Source organism: Magallana gigas, chromosome 9, assembly GCF_963853765.1.
Source record: "Magallana gigas chromosome 9, xbMagGiga1.1, whole genome shotgun sequence".
Lineage (NCBI taxonomy): Eukaryota > Metazoa > Mollusca > Bivalvia > Ostreida > Ostreidae > Magallana > Magallana gigas.
In genome coordinates, this window is record NC_088861.1 from 1,867,748 (window position 1) to 1,886,561 (window position 18,814).

Consider the following 18,814-nt stretch of genomic DNA (forward strand, 5'->3'; position numbering starts at 1 on the left):
ATGTACTTCAAATCATACACAGCTTGTCTTTCGGTAAAAGATGAGAGTTGACCTTGAGCAAAGTTTTTAGGTAACAGGTCATGGTAAAAGAATAATTGTCTGGACAATAAATGATCTTCCCTTATAGTCCTTTGTGGCTTATAATTCACATAAATAGTGCTTGTGTGGAAAGGGTGTGGACTGATCTTGAACAACGTTTATAGGGTAATGTGCATGTGAAGGTTACTAACGTGTTATATAGCAGATATCTTTGAATTCCAGAGTTTCTCTCTCCATAGTTTTTATAACATTCCTTTCATATTCCTACCATTGTTGACACGTATAATTCAATTAACTGGAAAGAACCATGTATAAGCTGCTGGGCTTATAAGAACAAAAACTGGCTGGCTGATATATATTTGAAAATATCCGAAACAAATCGTATTTTATTTTCCTACCAACACCGAGTTGTATTTTAGTCTCCGCGATAAACTTCCTAATGGAAATCAACACGCGTGGATGGTGAAAGTTTCAAAGAATCGTTAGAATGGATATCATACCTTGTATTAAATGGGTTCAGCGTGGCATAGCAAAGAGTATACCCGATAAAGTAAGATTTCATTATTTTTCTTTAGAGAATAAACTCTATTTTATAGGTAAAAAGTATATGCACATTGTACAATAGGCAACGTAAAAAACCTCATTCCTTTTCGTTTTGTAACAATGCTATCATTGATATGCATGCACATTGCATTTTCAAATATAATGACTGAATAATAGAGTTAAAATTTGACTTCAAAGTATATCCGATCATCCTTGTTTTTTTCACAGAAAGGATTGTGTATAGAACACGTATTTCACACAGGCATCCTGCAATACTGTGTATCTGTTGACAGAGACATGTTATTTATGTCTTTGCTGTTGACAAATATTATGTTTCACAACATGGAAAAAAAATGTTAATTTAAAATAAGTTTTGGAATAAACAGTCATCCGAGACTTCTGTATGCGTAGTTGAAAATTGTACAGCGAAATATGTTACAGTAGATTGATTGGGCCAAAATAAAATTATTGTTTGTGTGTAATTGCCTCCTGCCTTATTGAAATACCCCGGTACATAGAATTACCGAAATACCCGCGATTTACCGAAACACCCGGTGAAAACACCGAAATACCCTTCAAAAACACTACAACGCCATTAAGAGTGTATGTCTAGTATTTTATATAGATAGTTTTGTATATAAAGTTAATTTTTTTAATAAATGTATATTTATTATAATACTTGAACTTGTGTTACATACGTGTGCAAGAGAAAGGAGCAATATTCTGATAGGAATTAATCTTTAAAATAGTTGCTATTTTTATAGTTGCTTCCACTCTATATGGATTTTTGATGATTATTATATGATATTAAAAAATAAAAGCTGATAAACTGTTATTTTTAATTCTTAGTTATTTTATTCTGGGAATAAAATTTCACACCTCTATTCGAGTGAAAAGCAATTCATGCAAGAGTTATCGTTCTTAACCCAATGTATACACGTTAAAATCGCTATTTATGTCAAAATACTTACATTATCAAACTGAAAATTAGGGAAATACATTTAAACACTTAATTAGATTTAAACTATGATGTTAAATATTTGTGCTAAAATGAGGCATTTCGGTGTTTTTGAAGGGCATTTCGGTAAATCACGGGTATTTCGGTAATTCTAGTTACCCGAAATACCCTGCTGATAAAATTTTATTAGCAAAAAACTTCTTTTTATACTGAATTTTTTTTTTACCAATTTTTAATTAGTTAAAAAATCTCTCCCTCCCTCCTGGGTCTAGAAACCTCCAGGGGGCAATTCCAAACATGCATTTTTTTTAAGGATGACCTAGAAAGGGGACTATTCTCAGTTCTCAGAAGTCAAGTGTTCTAATCTTGGGTGAGATTTTGCTCAGCTTGATATTTAGACAGATGCCTTCACTGATCTCAGGGTAATCCATTTGTCTAATGAGTCCCAGTATGGAAATTTTGCTCATTCCCCCAACTGAGATCATTTATCACATTTAAAATAGGGATATTGACACATGCTGATATCCTATTTTTAACTGTAGCAAGTTACTAAACATGGAGACAGTGTCTGACATGTAACATGTTTCTTTGAATGCAAAAGTTGATTGACCTTTTACATTGATTTGCAGGTTAAATTAAGTGAGGAAGAATTGAAGCGAATTATTGAGGACACCAAAGAGTAAGAACATTATGCAGATTATGTGATATGGAAAAAATATCAAAGCCAAATTCATTTTGTTATAAATGTGGCTCAGTCTATTTTTCTTATTTCAGAAATTTAATTTGATTGCTTAATAATTAGTAAAATAGATTTGGCTAATGATGAAGATGATGATCAAGAGGAAGAAGAGGAGGAAGGAAGTGATATGGAAGAGGAAGTGAATGCTGTAAACAAATCTAATGCTGCCAAAAGTGGTGGTAAACGCAAAATGGATGACGATGATGATGAGGAAGAGGATATTGAAACAAAATATGACCTTGCAGACTATGACAATGAGGATGAAATTGGTAAAAATGTGCACTGTACAGAATGGTTTTCTTCTTGATTAATTATCTTAATTTTGTTTAGTTATGGAATTCAATTGAGACTTTTGGAGTTTTATAAAAGTAAAAATGAGATCCTAGAGGGACACATTGACTTAAGCATTGATCTAATTTATTCAGACTGTGAAGGTTGATGGAGGTCATTGACCAATTGTGTAAAAAGTATAACCAGAATCAGAACTTTATTCTAAGATAAAATGACATGTAAATAAAGGTTTGAAATGTGTTGAATGTTATTTGAGAATTTGAATTGATCATACATGAGAGAAATGATATTATTGTGTGCAATCTTTTGATCAGACATGCTGAAGGGCATTGGTGATCTGACATATTTTGCTTCCAATGAAGATGATCCTTATGTCACAATGAAAGATGAGGTAAGTATGTAAACTCATATGTGTTTATAACACTTATTTGGTAAAAAAAAAATTATTACATACAAGTAATAATCAAATTGTATTCAACTAAATAATTTCTTGTAAACTACTATTGTGGGACTCCCATACTCTAAATGCAATTAATCTGCATGTTGATGCTCCAACACCAAACATCAGGTGCCAATATTCAAGCAAATTTCAATTTAAACTTTTATGAAAACAATGCACCAGATAAAATTCTTTACCATTGGTGGTTCATTTATTTAGATGGTCTGTTAATAATGATCGTATGGAATTTGGAAGGGATCTCCACTATAGCCAAGGGTGACAATATGCTCTTTTTCTGCAGATTAACCTAACCCTATTGTCTATGCATTATCTTAAATAAATTTATTCAATTAATATTCATTGTGTATAAGGCAAAAAAAAAATCATTTTAGTTTTCAGGCCAAAAGTTTTAAAAATATGATAAGTCGTGTAGGTATTTATCGCTAAAATTAAGCAGGGAAATAATTCAGTTTGTTTTGGAATTTTCTGAAAATTGACAAATTCAAAATGTCAATAAAGATAATCATCGAGGCAGCATTTGATGCAATGTTCCATTGCCTAAGGAACTAATCGATAATTTATTTTGCCAAAGCGATACAGACTTTGACTTTAAAATTCTACAAATTCCAGGGAGACAGTGATGATGAAGATTTTGAAATCAAAGCCACAGATAACCTGATAGTTGTAGCCAAAGCAGAGAAAGAATTCTGTTGTTTAGAAGTATATGGTAAGTCTGACTTCATTGTTGAATTGAATAGCAGTGTCATTTCAAAATAATTAAAAAAAAAATATTGATTATTTGTCAAGGACAAGAAAGAATTGAGAACAAATCAAGATATGAAAGGATTGAAAGCAAATGAAGAAATATCATTTTAATGAACCGGTGTACCAAAGCTTTTTTGTCAAATTTTGAAGAAAAAGATATTTGATAGGCACACAATGATAAATTAAATGAAATGAAAGATATAACTGAAAGTGGCCAGTTTTCTTGTAATATTTTTTTTTTATGAACAGTGTACAATGAGGATCTTGGGAACCTATATGTGCACCATGATATTTTGTTATCCTCGTTTCCATTGGCTGTAGAGTGGCTGAATTATGATATAGGGGAAGACAAGCCAGGTAAAAATGACGCGTAACATACACATTCAAACAACTCCAATAAAAGATGCACCCAGATAACATACATTGATATTTTATTATAGTTCAATTCATCCAAAAAAATTTTTACATTGCCATTTGAATAAAAAAATTTTAAAACACTTAATTTTCTAAATTCATCTTAATTTACATTTTTATCTTTAAAATATCTGTTTTTGTTTATTAATAATGTTAGAAAATATATTGAAAAATATTATTTGTTGAAATGAACTGGTATTGGTTAATTGGTCCTTTGAGTAAACAATTTTGATCATTGTCTTCTGTTTAGCTTATGTGGTACATGTATTTGTAATGTTGCAGTCATATATATGTTGTTATAGGGAACTTTGTGGCTGTTGGATCCATGGAGCCTGTGATAGAAATCTGGGATTTGGACCTGGTGGACTCAGTAGAACCTGTGGCAGTCCTAGGCACTAAAGCCAAGTCAAAAGGCAAAAAGGTAGCCTACAGTCTTATTATAAAGTCAGTTAGAAACTGATGAGGTCATCCAATAACCTGACAAGTTTGGCCCATGTTATATTGCTACTTAAATGATCTTTGTCAGTAAATCTAGCATATTATAGACTTTTATGAATCCAAGGAACAATAGTAAGATAATGAAATGGAGGCTGTAAAGATGTACATGTATATATATATATATATATAGAGAGAGAGAGAGAGAGAGAGAGAGAGAGAGAGAGATACATGTAAGTGTGAAAATGACATGTAAACAAATGTCAAATTCAGTATGAAACAATACTTAGGGGTATATCATTCAGGGACTTTTTGTTGGGTTTTTCAGCAAAAGAAAAGTGACAGTCATACAGATGCGGTGCTAAATTTGTCCTGGAATGCTCAAGTCAGGTAACTTACAAATGTTCTCCAGTGCAAATAAATGCTTGCTGTGTGGGTAATCAGTGATTATCCAGCAGAAATGTGGAGGATTGAAGGTACCAGTAGGGATTCAAATGATGTAGAGAGTGAGTGATTTTAGTTGTACGGTATGTCCATCTCTATTTATCACAAGTTGTTGATGGCTTCACGAGGATGATATGCAGCATTTCAGAATTGTAACAGGTAGTTTAACATATTATAGAGAAACAAACTTGTTACAAAATAGATTATGTGAAAGTAAAGCCTTTGGTCAATTTTATTTTCAAGAGTTTATCATGTTAGAAACAAAATAAATCAAATGCGATTTTCAAAATCTTCATGAAATTTTAACGTGCTCTATATTAGATGAATTATTTGCAAAATAAATGCAGTTAAAACTCTTGCTTGAAGAGGACGTTTTTTCATCAATGTTAAAATGATAATAACATGGTGAATTAAAGAAAGGTATACTTTTAAACTACCATTGTTTACTTATTGCTTTGTGTTTGTAGAAATGTGTTAGGGAGTGCTTCAGCAGATTGTACAGTCAAACTGTGGGACCTGTCAGAGGGCAAGCCAGTGACAACCATCACACAGCACAAAGACAAAGTGAGTGAAGCTATTACTGTACTCCATTATAAACCTTGGAACTTCAGATTGCTCTAGCTACAGTAAAACATGGTTACTGTAAATTCCTTACTTTACGCAACTACTTAATTCTGCGATTCCAATTGTTCAAAACTATCTGAAAAATAACAGCGCGGTTTTAGAATTCGCTAGGATGTTTCTGATGATTTTAATCGGAAATGAATTCCTCATGTTTAATTAGGAATCTGCAGTATAGCAAATTGCCATGGACAAGCAATTTTGATTATTCATAAACATACCAATCGTAATTTGTTACAAATGTGATAAGTCAATGATAGGTTTTTGAGATAAGGGGAAGATAAAAGAAAAACAGACTTTGGTGAGAGCATAAAGTTTTTGTAAGCATATTCCCTGTAAGCATATTTTACTGTATATTTAGTTTCTTAATGTGCCAGGTTTTGTACCTGATATCACTGTAAATTACAATCTTTAAGAAAAAGAAATTTATGAACATGCTTGCCAATTGAATTGTGATCTACGGGTGTCCTACTGAATAAGCTGCAAGCACTGTGATCACGCACAAACTCTCTCTTTGTTCTACAGGTCCAGTGTTTGAGTTGGTGTCCATCTGATTCTTCCTCCCTTCTATCTGGTTCTTTTGACAAGTAAGTTAAGACATTCAATAATTAGTTTTATGGTAATATAAACTGTATGCATGCTCATATTATAAATATTCTGATTGCATAGGTTATGTGTGTTAAAATGATGACAGAACTTGGGAAAGTAGGAATGTGCTTATATCCTGTAGTTGCTTTCAGAACTGTGAAAATGTATGACTGTAGAAATCCAAACAAGGATTTCAAAAGCTGGACTCTAAATGGAGAGGTGGAAAATGTTCTTTGGGACAGATTTAATTCAACAAATTTTTATGTAAGTTTCAGAAATGTTACCTATGTGTATTATAATACAATTGAAACTAAAGTTATCAACCGGTTTATTGATTAATCTTTCCTCATACACACTAATCCAATGCAGGCAACAACAGATAAAGGGTATGTGTTCTACATGGACCAGAGGTCAGACAAACCAGTGTTCACACTCTCAGCCCACAGTGAGGCTGTGACAGGTATGTGTTCTCTTTGATAACAATTTACATGTGTATGGGGTGTATTTGTTTGTTACCTCCAGAACTGGTCCAGGATATCTCCATCCTCTACTAGCGATTTGGAAAGTAGACAATAAAGATCTACCAGAGATCTCCATACTGCAAACGAGTAAATTAGGTTTACTCTTTCAGCTCTCCAACCAAACAAATACACCCTTGAAGTGATTTCCTGTAGTAATATATTAATCTTCTCAAATGTGTAACCATATACAGTTCCAATTTTAAAATCTATTGTGTTCTACAAATATAAATGTACAGTACATTGCATTTCATGAAAACTGCTACATTATAGTGAAAATTAATTTCCATCTAAGACAACTTATTAACAAGCCTGAAACAATATCAGCTATTCAGTAATTATGATTTTAATTTCTGATTTTCTTTAGGAATCTGCCAAAGTTCATCAGTCCCAGGTTTATTGGTCACAACGTCCACAGACAAAACCATGAAGATATGGGACGTCCAGGATAACAAGCCCTCAACAGTGCTGGAGAGAAACCTCAGACTGGTAATGGGCAACTGATTTAGTTTTATGCCATAGAATTATTTCCTAGCTAATTTTTCAAGTTTAGAGAAATCTGTGACATGTGACGTGAAACCTGTTAAGAAAATGAAATATCATAGGATTTGAAATGTTAATTACAGTTCAGACTATAGAAGTATGCAACAGATTTCTCTGAAAATATCTTAGGTTTTGCTTATCAACTTATTAATTGTTAACATTATAAACAGTGCAGATTTGTAATCTTAAAATTTAGAAACATTTTAATTTGAAGTTTAATTCCAGTCTTCTATGAACATATGCAATACAAATTTTGTGTGTACTTCACAGAATCAGCTGTTCTGTGTGGATTCCTGCCCAGAGGCTCCCTTTGTATTTGCTGTTGGTGGAGAAAAGGAAATCAAAGTCTGGGACATCAGAGAAAGTGCAACAGGTACTGCAAATCCAACGCTGATCCACAAATATAACGACTTGTTTATGCTAGCTAGTTCTTGTACTGCAAGTCTGTACTCAAGTTTTTAAAACAATCTTAAAATCATGTCTCAGTTATGTAAATATTTTTTTCTACAAGAACACTTTTTAGCTCACCTGAGCCAAAGGCTCAAGTGAGCTTTTCTGATCACAATTTGTCCGTTGTCTGTCGTTGTTGTCGTTGTAAACTTTTCACATTTTCATCTTCTCAAGAACCACTGGGCAGATTTCAACCAAATTTAGCACAAAGCACCACTAGGTGAAGGGGATTCAAGTTTGTTCAAATAAAGGGCCACGCCCTCTTTAAAGGGGAGATAATTGAGAATTATTGAAAATTTGTTGGTATTTTTAGGTCACCTGAGTCACTCAGGTGACCTATTGCAATTGGTCTTCGTCCGTCGTCGTGCGTTAACAATTTTACATTTTTAACTTCTTCTTGAAAACTACCAGGCCAATCGTGACCATTTTTGGTGTGAAGCATCTCTTTGGTAAGAAGAATCTAAATTGTGAAATTTATGGCTCTACCACCCCTAGGGTGCCACGGGTGGGGCCAAATATGCAAAAAAAGCAAAATTTTCAAAAATCTTCTCTACTCCCATGCATGTGAGGAAAAAACTGGTTGCATGGTTATGATGTCCATGAGGCCCTCTACCAAAATTGTGAAATTTATGGCCCCTGAGTCAGGGGTTCAGTCTTTAGGGTGGGGCCAATATGGCAAAATAGTAAAAAATCTTCTTCTCTACTTCCATATATATTTGTTAAAAACTAAATGCATGGTTATGATGTCCATGAAGCCCTCTACCTTAATTGTGAAATTCATGACCCCTCAGTCGGGGGTTCAGGCTCTAGGGTGGGGCCAATATGGCAAAATAGTAAAAATGTATTAAATCTTAGAAAATCTTCTTCTCTACTCCCATATATATATTTGTTAAAAACTAAACGCATGGTTATGATGTCCATGAGGCCCTCTACCAAACTTGTGAAATTCATGACCCCTTTGTTAGGTGATTAGGTTTTAGGGTGGGGCCAATATGGCCATATAGTAAAAATGTTTTAAATCTTAAAAAATCTTCTTCTCTATACTCCCACACATGTGGGCAAAAAACTGAATACATGGTTATGATATCCACAATCTCCTTTACCTAAATTGTGAAATTCATGGCCCCTGGGTCAGGGGTTCAGGACATGAGGGGAGGGGGCAATATGGCAATATAGTGTTAATGCATATAATGTTTAAAAATCTTCTTCTCTATTCTCACACATCTGTATAAAAAGAACCTGACTAATAATTATGTTTACCAGGAAGTCCTCTACTGAAATTTTAATTTTCATGTCCCCTGGGGTATGGGTTTTGACTCTAAGGCAGGGCCAAAATGGATGTATAGATGTTAATGCATATAATGTTAAAAAATTATCTTCTTTACTCCCACACACCTGAAAGGAAAACTGAATTCATGATTTTGTAGACCAGATCTTTTAGTTTTTCACCAAAATTATAGGTTTCACAGTTCTTTTTGAAATGTGGTCGTCATCACAAATTTATAATTTTTCTACTCCAGTATGAAACCTAATTAATTAGATGCATATATGAGACTCCATGACAAGTTTGTGTATGGGATATATGCTACTCAGGTGACCGTTAATGCCAGTTGGCCTCTTGTTCAAAAATCTTCTACTCAAAAACTATTCGGCCTGAAGAGCTTAAACTTGTGTGGAGGCATCCTCAGGTAGTGTAGATTCAAGTTTGTTCAAATCATAGTCCCTTGGGGTAGGGAGGGGCCACAAGAGGGGGATCAAGTTTTACATAGGAATATATAGAGGAAATCTTTAAAAATCTTCTTCTCAAAAAGTATTAGGCAAGGAAAGCTCAAATTTGAGTGGAAGCATCCTCAGATAGTGTAGATTCAAGTTTTTTCAAATCATGGTCCCCGGGGGTAGGGTGGGGCATCAATTGGATGATCAATTTTTACATATGAATATATAGAGAAAATCTTTAAAAATCTTCTTCTCAAAAACTATTAGGCCAGAAAAGCTCAAATTAAAATAGAAGCATCCTCAGGTAGTGTAGATTCAAAGTTGTTCAAATCATAGTCCCTTGGGGTAGGGAGGGGCCACAAGAGGGGGATCAAGTTTTACATATGAATATATAGAGAAAATCTTTAAAAATCTTCTTCTCAAAAACTATTAGGCCAGAAAAGCTCAAATTAAAATGGAAGCATCCTCAGGTAGTGTAGATTCAAGTTTGTTCAAATCATAGTCCCTTGGGGTAGGGAGGGGCCACAAGAGGGGGATCAAGTTTTACATAGGAATATATAGAGGAAATCTTTAAAAATCTTCTTCTCAAAAAGTATTAGGCAATGAAAGCTCAAATTTGAGTGGAAGCATCCTCAGATAGTGTAGATTCAAGTTTGTTCAAATCATGGTCCCTGGGGGTAGGGTGGGGCCACAAGAGGGGGATCAATTTTTACATATGAATATATAGAGAAAATCTTTAAAAATCTTCTTCTCAAAAACTATTAGGCCAGAAAAGCTCAAATTAAAATGGAAGCATCCTCAGGTAGTGTAGATTCAAGTTTGTTCAAATCATGGTCCCTTGGGGTAGGGTGGGGCCACAATTGGATGATCAAGTTTTACATATGAATATATAGAGAAAATCTTTAAAAATCTTCTTCTCAAAAACAATTAGGCCAGGAAAGCTCAAATTTTATTGGAAGCATCTTCAGATAGTGTAGATTCAAGTTTGTTCAAATCATGGTCCCCTGGGGTAGGGTGGGGCAACAATTGGGGGATCAATTTTTATACAGGAATATAAAGAGAAAATCTTTAAAAAATTTCTTTTAAAAACTATTTGGCCAAGAAAAGCTCCAATTGGCGTGTAACCATCCTCAGATAATGTAGTTTCAAGTTTGTTCAAATCATGGTCCCTAGGGGTAGGGCGGGGCCACAATGTGGGATAAATTTTTATGTATAGAGAAAATCTTTATATATCTTCTTCTCAAAACTATTAGGCCAGGAAAGTCCAAATTTGAGTGGAAGCATCCCCAAATCGTATAGATTCAAGTTTGTTTAAATAATAGTCCAGGGGTAGGGTGAGGCCACAATGGGGGATGAATTTTTACATAGGAATATATAGAGAAATCTTTAAAAATCTTCTTTGTAAAGACTATTTGGCCAGAAAAGCTTAAACTTGTGTAGAGGTATCCTCGGGTAGTGTAAATTCAAGTTTGCAAAATCACAGTCCCTAGTGGTAGGGCGGGGCCGTGATGGCGGTTTGAATTTTTACATAGGAATATACAGAGAAAATCTTTAAAAATATTCTGGGAAAGTTTTTGGTCCAAAACTCAGTACTTGGTGTGAAAGCACAGGTTATGCAGATTTAGGTTTGATGAAACCATGATTCCGTAGAGAAAAGTGGGGCCACGAAATGGGGGGAGGGGGGGTATATAGGATTAGAGAAAAATCTTCTTACAGGTACAACAACAAAAGGGGCTTGGTATATACCCCCCCCCCCCCCCCCAAAAAAAAAAAAGAGGTGGATAAAAATTGGCAGATTTTCAATTTTTTTAGCAAGATCTACTGTACTTAGTTGTCTAGATATTTTGATACTGTAATGCTAATTTGATCAGAATTAAGGCAATTGTTGCTCAGGTGAGCGATGTGGCCCCTGGGCCTCTTGTTTTCATAAACTACTGTAACATTACTTTAATTTTCACTTTCAAGTGAGGAATCATTTTGCTGACCGAGCACCAGTGGGCGTTACAATGGAAGGGGAGGGAGATATAAAAGAGGAGGTGGAGCAGGCCATGAGGGACATGATGATTGACAAAGAGGAGGAGGAAGATGTCAACACACTGCTAGGAGAGGGGGCAACAGCAGGTGCCCCCACAAACAAAAAGAAAAAGAAGAAAAAGAGAAAGAAAGGCCAGAAAAAGGACTAGTCAGCAGCATTTTATTTCAGATATTTTTAAGGGGGTGGGGTATGTGAAAGGGCTGGGTATAAAGGGGCTTGATCGAATGATGGCTTTTGCTTGTTGTTGTGGATATTGGAAATTTTTGACTTTTGTTCAAGAATTGAAACTGGAGGTATTTCCATATCATCACAATGACCTTGTGTTACAAATCCTTGTTTTGACGAATGTTACAGATCCAAAATAAAAATTCATGTTCATATTAATTTTCTTTTTTTTAAAGCTTCACAATAAGTTCTTTCTTAATTTAATATGTAGCATGCTAGCTGTATAGAGATGAAGTTATATTTTATGGACCTTTGGAAAATTCACTCTGTATTCTGTGAATATATTTGTTATGGGAATGATATTGTACACATTTTAAATATATCATGTAATATATATCTATTGTAAAACCCTTAACAGTCAAAAATAGTTCTGTGGATAAGGCAAGAAAGAGATGCATTTTGACAAATTAATGTTAGTGGAAGGTCACACCACATTTTCATGTTAAAAAGCAACATGTTGGAAGTTAAGAAAGTTATGTTTTCCTGTTGCAAACTTTTTAGATAAACCAGTACCAAAATATCTTGTTTCAAGTTCTAGTTCTGTAATTTCTGTTGGGTTTTGAAATACAAAAGGACATAAAGATTAAAATTTTCATTTTATTAAAGGTGCATGCAATCTTAATATTACAATTTTACATTACAAATACATGTACAGTATCTGTATAAAACGAGGATGCCATTTTTCTCATAAACATAAATTTTTAAACTAAGAATATGTCCGAAGATTCATAATGTGTATTTTCTTAATTTAATATCAACTGGTAGTGTGAATTTAACAGTCAAAATAACTAAAACACATTAACCTCCAGTGTCTATAAGTTAATTGGTACATGATATACTATGCATCTCATAGCTTGACTGATTCTTATTAAAATTTACCGGTACAGTTTAAAAATCTGTACATAATTTATAGGTTGAAAATTGTACAAAATATACAGCATACTAGCATTCAAAACAAAACAATTTCAATTACAAGCCTTAGTACCAGTATTTAAGAACACAGAGAAATGTCAATAGTTATCGGCTCCACACTAGCCAGCCTGTTTAGTTTGTTTTAGCGGCTGCCCTGACTTTTGTTTTACAGGAGGGACAGTGAGTCAGGTCATCCAGACACTTGTCACAACAACTGCAGCGACAGGGCTGGAGGGTGAGGCTATCCCTGGAGTTGGTCCGCTTACACCCCACACACGCCCTCCCACCCATGTCTACCTCATCATAGCCCATTGGCTCATCGGAATTACCTACAATAGAATTAAGACATTAACACTGATACACGAGTTAGACATACATAATTATGTGATGTGGTTCATGGATATGCATCTCTCCTGCCGAAAAAAGGTTTGCAATTGGTCTCAGTCCATTATGCTAATATCTCAGCTCTGCTAAACAGAAGCTTGGACTTGGGGCAGCACATGACAAACTCCAATCTCGTAAAAACAGAGTCTAATCATGGTGACTTCAATAAATTGAACACAATGACTTGTCCGATTCATCCAGGGCCGTATATTTCAGTTGAAACAGTGTCAATTTCACACAACAGCAGATTTTGGTATAAAACTTTCCTATTTTATCAGTCTATGAATATTAATGAAATTATCTTAAGGAATTTGAAGACCGGTCATTATTTCACAGCTTGTTTTGTTGAGCAAAATAGATAGTAACATCTTATTTAAAGTCCAAGCTACTGTCAAAAGTTCACATTTATTGTGTATAAAAATTCAATGTGTGCATTTCAGGTATCTAACGTTAAGTTCAATCAAGGGTGTACTGGGATATACCCCAGGTTGTGTTCCGTACACCCTGAAGCCAAAGGCTGAAGAGAGAATAGAATACAGCCTGGGGTAGATCCCCATACAACCTCGATAGGACCTGGATAACGAATTTATTTGTTACGTAAACCACATGAATCTGTTTCCCATGTCCATCCAAGGGTGTATTACACTCTCAAGATACGCCATTTAGGCATTTAATGCATATGCATGGCCACATCACTTTTAATGCACTGTGACATCTTATTTACCTCCAGCTCAAGTCGGGTGTACCAAAATTTACACCCAGCTCAATAGCCAATGAAATCTTGTGTTGCAAGGAAATAGATAATAATACACTGGTATGATAAATTACAACTTTTTTTTTTTTTAATTATGTGCCTGTGCTTTGAGGTTAATTTACTAACCAAGATTCTCCTCATTAAAATTCCATACAACTTCATTGATTGGTGGATTTGATATTTGAGAAGGAGGTTGGGATTCTTGTTGAACTTTGAACTTTTCTATTTCTGTCACAAATGTGTCTTCATCTTCACATTCAGGCACTGCATATGTAATTAGAAACCATTTACACATTCTTTAAATCCAAGCAGTATTCACTGGTATCAAATTTTTAAAAATATACAAATATTCATACTTGTGATTGATGTTAATATTTTTATTCATTCTACCGGCCAAAGAATAAGATACAACAATGTTACAACACTCAAAATAAAGTGTAAATATTTAAATTTTGGCAATATAACTTTATTTTACTTTACAATGAATGATATTTTAAAAACAAAACTATGCTGCATTTGCTTCTCAAAAACATAAACTGTGGAATCATTTAATTTCGTGGTATTCAATTTTTGTGGAATGTGGGTTTTTTCCTTATTCATTGGGATGCAATTTCGTGGATGCATCAGTTTTTGAATTTTAGTAGGAAAACTAAATCTTTTTTAATTTGTTTTCGTCGAGGATGTAAATTCGTGGGTGAGGGCTACCACGAACACTGAGCCACCACAAATTCTTATGATTCCACAGTAGTATTGCAGCATTAAAGAAATTTCTTTTGGGCAAAACAATTATGTTCTGTAGACTTACATCCTCTGCGTCGTCTGTCTAGTTCAAACATTTCAATTAGGCTTTCGTCATATCCCAGGGAGGTTTTTCTACGCCGTATGAATTCTCTGTGGAGAGGAACCCTTACTGGAGACATGAGGTTATTCTCACGAATAAATAAACACCTTGGGAACCATCGAGCATGCTCCTCCCAGGGTTTGTCCTGGGGGTCCCAGTTACGAAGCATTCCACCACACTGGAAGCACTTCACAGCATCCCCCTTTTCTACAAGGAATCAATAAAAGCAACTGAAGGGGTAAATAACTATGTGAATTCTTCAAGCCATTTGAAATGAATTTTAAGCATTTTTTACCATATATATGTCAAAAAATACAAAATTTTAGGCATGATGATCAAATTATTAAAGAAATAAATTTGTCTTCACTATGAATTGAAAAAAAAAGAGATTCAGAAATAATGTTTTAATTTGGAGTATAGGGATTTTTTTTTAGTTAAAGGTGCTATATTTAAACAGTTACATGTATTATAAAATCTGATTCAGATATTCATGCATGTACCGTATCTATCATACATGGACACCTTTGGGTTGTTGTTTATACTGAACTGTTCAGTGCCCACTTCCTACCTGTGTAGAACAACCCAGCAGCTGCCAGTTCCTTGGGTCTCTGTTTCATGGCTTTTGGCCAGAACTCATTAAAGGATTCAAGCCTCTTGGTGTAATTCTGGAACTCGGGAAAAGCTGGCTGCACATCAGATAGACAGTCCTGGCTCGGAGAATAGGGTATATTGGTTGTTCTTTTCCCCAATACAAGAGGACAGTTTTTTGAGTGTCGCTTGTGTTCTTCAATAACATTATCTCCCTTTTCCCAACAACTTAATATGGCATTGCAAAAGACACATTGAACCCTATCCCTATCTCCAAGGTAATAGAAGCCATTTCTTGCTAGGTCCTCTTTCCGTACTATTGACTGGCAGGGCCAATTTTTGAAGCTCTCCAGGCGATAAATCTCTGCCCTGTAAATCAGTAGGTTTTCCTGTTCATCGTTGCTGCAGTCGGTTCCTTCCTGACTGTGAAGTCCATCCACTTTGTCGTCACATTTCACCATGTTCAGATTCAATGCTTACCAATAAGAGTTCTAAAAAAGATAAAGAATACTGATACACAGTTGATGTTCATAGATGGTAAATCTGCATTTTACATGTAAGTCAGCAATAGTGGGATCATTTTCTATAACCGTATTTGAAAGTCAAATTCTATAACATTCCTGAAATGACTTCTTGTAGGGGACATGCAGTAAGATCTTTGAATCAACGTATTGTTTTGATATCAAGATACATTTCAGAATACTGAATGTTATTAAAATGTCATTTGATATTCAGATACATTAAATAAATATTTTCAGCTATCTATCAAAGATCAAATCAAGAGGAATGTACGTACTCATATGACTATGTGATACAAATTGGTTAACTAAAACAGTATAAAATAGTGTACAGCACCAGCACACCATAGTGATGGTTTATTATGTACACATCTCTATCGAAGTCATGACTTCCTCATACGCGTTGACATTCTTGGATATCACGACTTCAGAATGATCAACTATAAAAGACAACCCACCTGAGGGTTTGACTATAAATCCGAAAATGAAAGTAGGCTGTCAATCTTTTCTTGAATCGGACAACATGAAAAGATCAATACGCATATGTTAAAGAAGGCGAAAACGAAAGTAGACTTACGAAATGAAATTCACGAACTTCGCCTTCTGGAAATAACGTTAGGTAGCAAGGGACAGTTTCGAATAAAGTACCCGGTCAATATTTTTGTAAAATTGCGAGTTGCTGTACTTGAAGGCTTATGAGTGTTGCTAAAATTCATGAAATGATTTTTGATGATTATCATTAGTTAGAGGGGTGTCTCTTGATGAAATTGATATGCAATATGTAGGCCCCTTATGTTAGGTACATGAGAATCAGAAGTAAAATGCGAAACCTGCGGCTATGACTGTTGTGCTGACTTTACACAGTGAAATTGCAAGTTACAGACGGGAGGTAAAATAATACGAAAAGTAGGTGGATGGGACATTGTAAACTATACACCGGTAAGTTTCTGACATGTGATAGTGCAACATGCACGCGGTACGGAAGGTCAACCCTCTGCAGGGAATTAGCTGGGGGAGGTCTAAAAAGCTGAAAAATCATGAAAAATTAGCAAAATATGAAAGGGTCAAAATCTCCTAAAAACCAGTATGTAGAGAATTTTACAGGTTTTGATTAGTAATTTTCTTCAGAAATTGGTGATTGGCCTTATAAAGAGTGAATTAAAGGTATTTGTGCTGAATGGGAACTGAGGAAATTCTAGTTACAGAGTTCCGAAGACATGCATCCCTTGGCTACAATGAATTGTATCAAAAAAACTGTCCCCTGCCACCTTAGTTGGCATCACAACGACGGATTTTTAGATACGTTTTTAGAATAACTCGTAAAACAAGCTCTTTCAAATTCCTTGTTTGATCTACATGTAGATTGCGTCCTGAAATAACGAAGTAGTGCTAAGAAATATTTCACGACATTTATACGAAGGCGCGTTCAATATATTAATTTTATTGTACATTTAACAAGATTTAATTAAATTTTATATTAATATGTATGTTATTAAAATATCATCAATTGTCAATGCATATACATAAAGTAATTTACGAATCAAAGGATCGTAGGAAAAAAATAGGATATAAACTTAAGCGTCTCCTTCGGCGTTTCAAAACAGTTTAAAGTATCGAGTACACCTTTTAAGACGGTGGCCAGAGTATTCGTCTCTGGTAGCGTTGGATTTAATTAAGCACAATGCCCACGTTAATTAAAACATCCACAATCGTTTAATTCATCAAATTGATATACAGCAATATTTAGAACATCTTTTATTTACCCTAATGATAATTTTGCACTGTCAAAAAGTGATAAATGTGCAAAGGGCAATGTGACCCTGATCCCGGCAAAAAAGTTAAAAGGAAGTGAACATGAAACAAGTATCCCTTTTAAAGGAATGATCGGCAATAATGATATATTGATAGCTAGAAGCAAACGACATGATCAGGTTGATGTAAAATAATTAAACAAGAGGCCCAGGGGCCACATCGCTCACCTGAGCAACAATTGCCTTAATTCTGATCAAATTAGCATTACAGTATCAAAATATCTTGACAACTAAGTACAATAGATCTTGCTAAAAAAATAAAACCTCTTTTTTTTTTTGGTAAATACGAAGCCCTTTTTGTTGTTGTACCTGTAAGAAGATTTTTCTCTATTCCTATATAACCCCCCCCCCCCCTATGCATTTCGTGGCCCCACTTTTCTCTAGGGAATCATGGTTTCATCAAACTGAAATCTGCATAACCTGTGCTTTCACATTAAGTACTGAATTTTGAACCGAAAACTTTCCCAGAATATTTTTAAAGATTTTCTCTGTATATTCCTATGTAAAAATTCAAACCGCCATCACGGCCCCGCCCTATCACTAGGGACTGTGATTTTGCAAACTTGAATTTACACTACCCAAGGATGCCTCCACACAAGTTTAAGCTTTTTCTGGCCAAATAGTCTTTAAAAAGAAGATTTTTAAAGATTTTCTCTATATATTCCTATGTCAAAATTCATCCCCCATTGTGGCCTCACCATACCCCTGGACTATTATTTAAACAAATTTGAATCTATAGATCTGGGAATGCTTCCACTCAAATTTGGGCTTTCCTGGTCTAATAGTTTTGAGAAGAAGACTTTTAAAGATTTTCTCTATATAAAATTTTTTATCCCCCATTGTGGCCCCGCCCTACCCCCAGGGACCATGATTTGAACAAACTTGAATCTACATTATCTGAGGATGGTTACACGCCAATTTGAGCTTTCTTGGCCTAAAAGTTTTTAAAAGAAATTTAAAAAAAAGATTTTCTCTATATATTCCTATGTAAAACTTGATCCCCCTCTTGTGGCCCCTCCCTACCCCCGGAGACCATGATTTGAACAAACTTGAATCTACACTATCTGAGGATGCTTCCACTCAAATTTGAGCTATCTTGGCCTAATAGTTTTTGAGAAGATTTTTAAAGATTTTCTCTATATATTCCTATGTAAAACTTGATCCCCTTCTTGTGGCCCCACCCTATCCCCAGGGACTATGATTTGAAGAAACATGAATCTACACTACCTGAGGTTGCTTCGAT

General features: G+C 34.8%; 2 protein-coding genes across 4 annotated transcripts; one reads left to right on the forward strand and one right to left on the reverse strand.

Annotated features, from left to right (window-relative positions):
* The first annotated feature begins 437 nt into the window (after window positions 1–437).
* LOC105347579 (periodic tryptophan protein 1 homolog) lies at window positions 438–11,918 on the forward strand. Its single transcript, XM_011456730.4, has 15 exons — window positions 438–589; window positions 2,170–2,219; window positions 2,343–2,548; window positions 2,885–2,961; window positions 3,640–3,736; window positions 4,024–4,131; window positions 4,491–4,609; window positions 4,952–5,013; window positions 5,535–5,631; window positions 6,214–6,275; window positions 6,429–6,540; window positions 6,646–6,736; window positions 7,162–7,283; window positions 7,608–7,710; window positions 11,469–11,918. The coding sequence occupies exons 1-15, from the start codon at window positions 527–529 to the stop codon at window positions 11,684–11,686; spliced, it is 1,587 nt and encodes a 528-aa protein (XP_011455032.3). The 5' UTR covers window positions 438–526; the 3' UTR covers window positions 11,687–11,918.
* A 428-nt stretch (window positions 11,919–12,346) lies between these two features.
* LOC105347559 (baculoviral IAP repeat-containing protein 7-B) lies at window positions 12,347–16,385 on the reverse strand. 3 transcript variants are annotated; one of them, XM_066071025.1, is made up of 5 exons: window positions 16,338–16,385; window positions 15,223–15,733; window positions 14,619–14,861; window positions 13,940–14,077; window positions 12,347–13,004 (listed from the first exon to the last, which is right to left on the reverse strand). In XM_066071025.1, the coding sequence occupies exons 2-5, from the start codon at window positions 15,701–15,703 to the stop codon at window positions 12,808–12,810; spliced, it is 1,059 nt and encodes a 352-aa protein (XP_065927097.1). In that variant the 5' UTR covers window positions 15,704–15,733; window positions 16,338–16,385; the 3' UTR covers window positions 12,347–12,807. The 3 variants fall into 3 exon arrangements, with proteins under 3 accessions (XP_065927097.1, XP_065927096.1, XP_065927098.1); XM_066071024.1 differs by having other exon boundaries at window positions 16,219–16,343; XM_066071026.1 differs by lacking the exon at window positions 16,338–16,385 and adding an exon at window positions 16,039–16,155.
* Between the last annotated feature and the right edge of the window lie 2,429 nt (window positions 16,386–18,814).

Bases quoted from the DNA above. Each gene is read 5' to 3' on its own strand.
- LOC105347579 (XM_011456730.4), top strand. From the start codon at position 527: ATGGATATCATACCTTGTATTAAATGGGTTCAGCGTGGCATAGCAAAG. The intron at 3,737-4,023 runs GTAAGTCTGACT...TTTTATGAACAG, and splicing joins CTGTTGTTTAGAAGTATATG to TGTACAATGAGGATCTTGGG. The intron at 6,276-6,428 runs GTAAGTTAAGAC...AGTTGCTTTCAG, and splicing joins CTATCTGGTTCTTTTGACAA to AACTGTGAAAATGTATGACT.
- LOC105347559 (XM_066071025.1), bottom strand. From the start codon at position 15,703: ATGGTGAAATGTGACGACAAAGTGGATGGACTTCACAGTCAGGAAGGA. The intron at 14,862-15,222 runs GTAGGAAGTGGG...GATTCCTTGTAG, and splicing joins TGCTGGGTTGTTCTACACAG to AAAAGGGGGATGCTGTGAAG. The intron at 13,005-13,939 runs GTTAGTAAATTA...ATTCTATTGTAG, and splicing joins TTTTAATGAGGAGAATCTTG to GTAATTCCGATGAGCCAATG.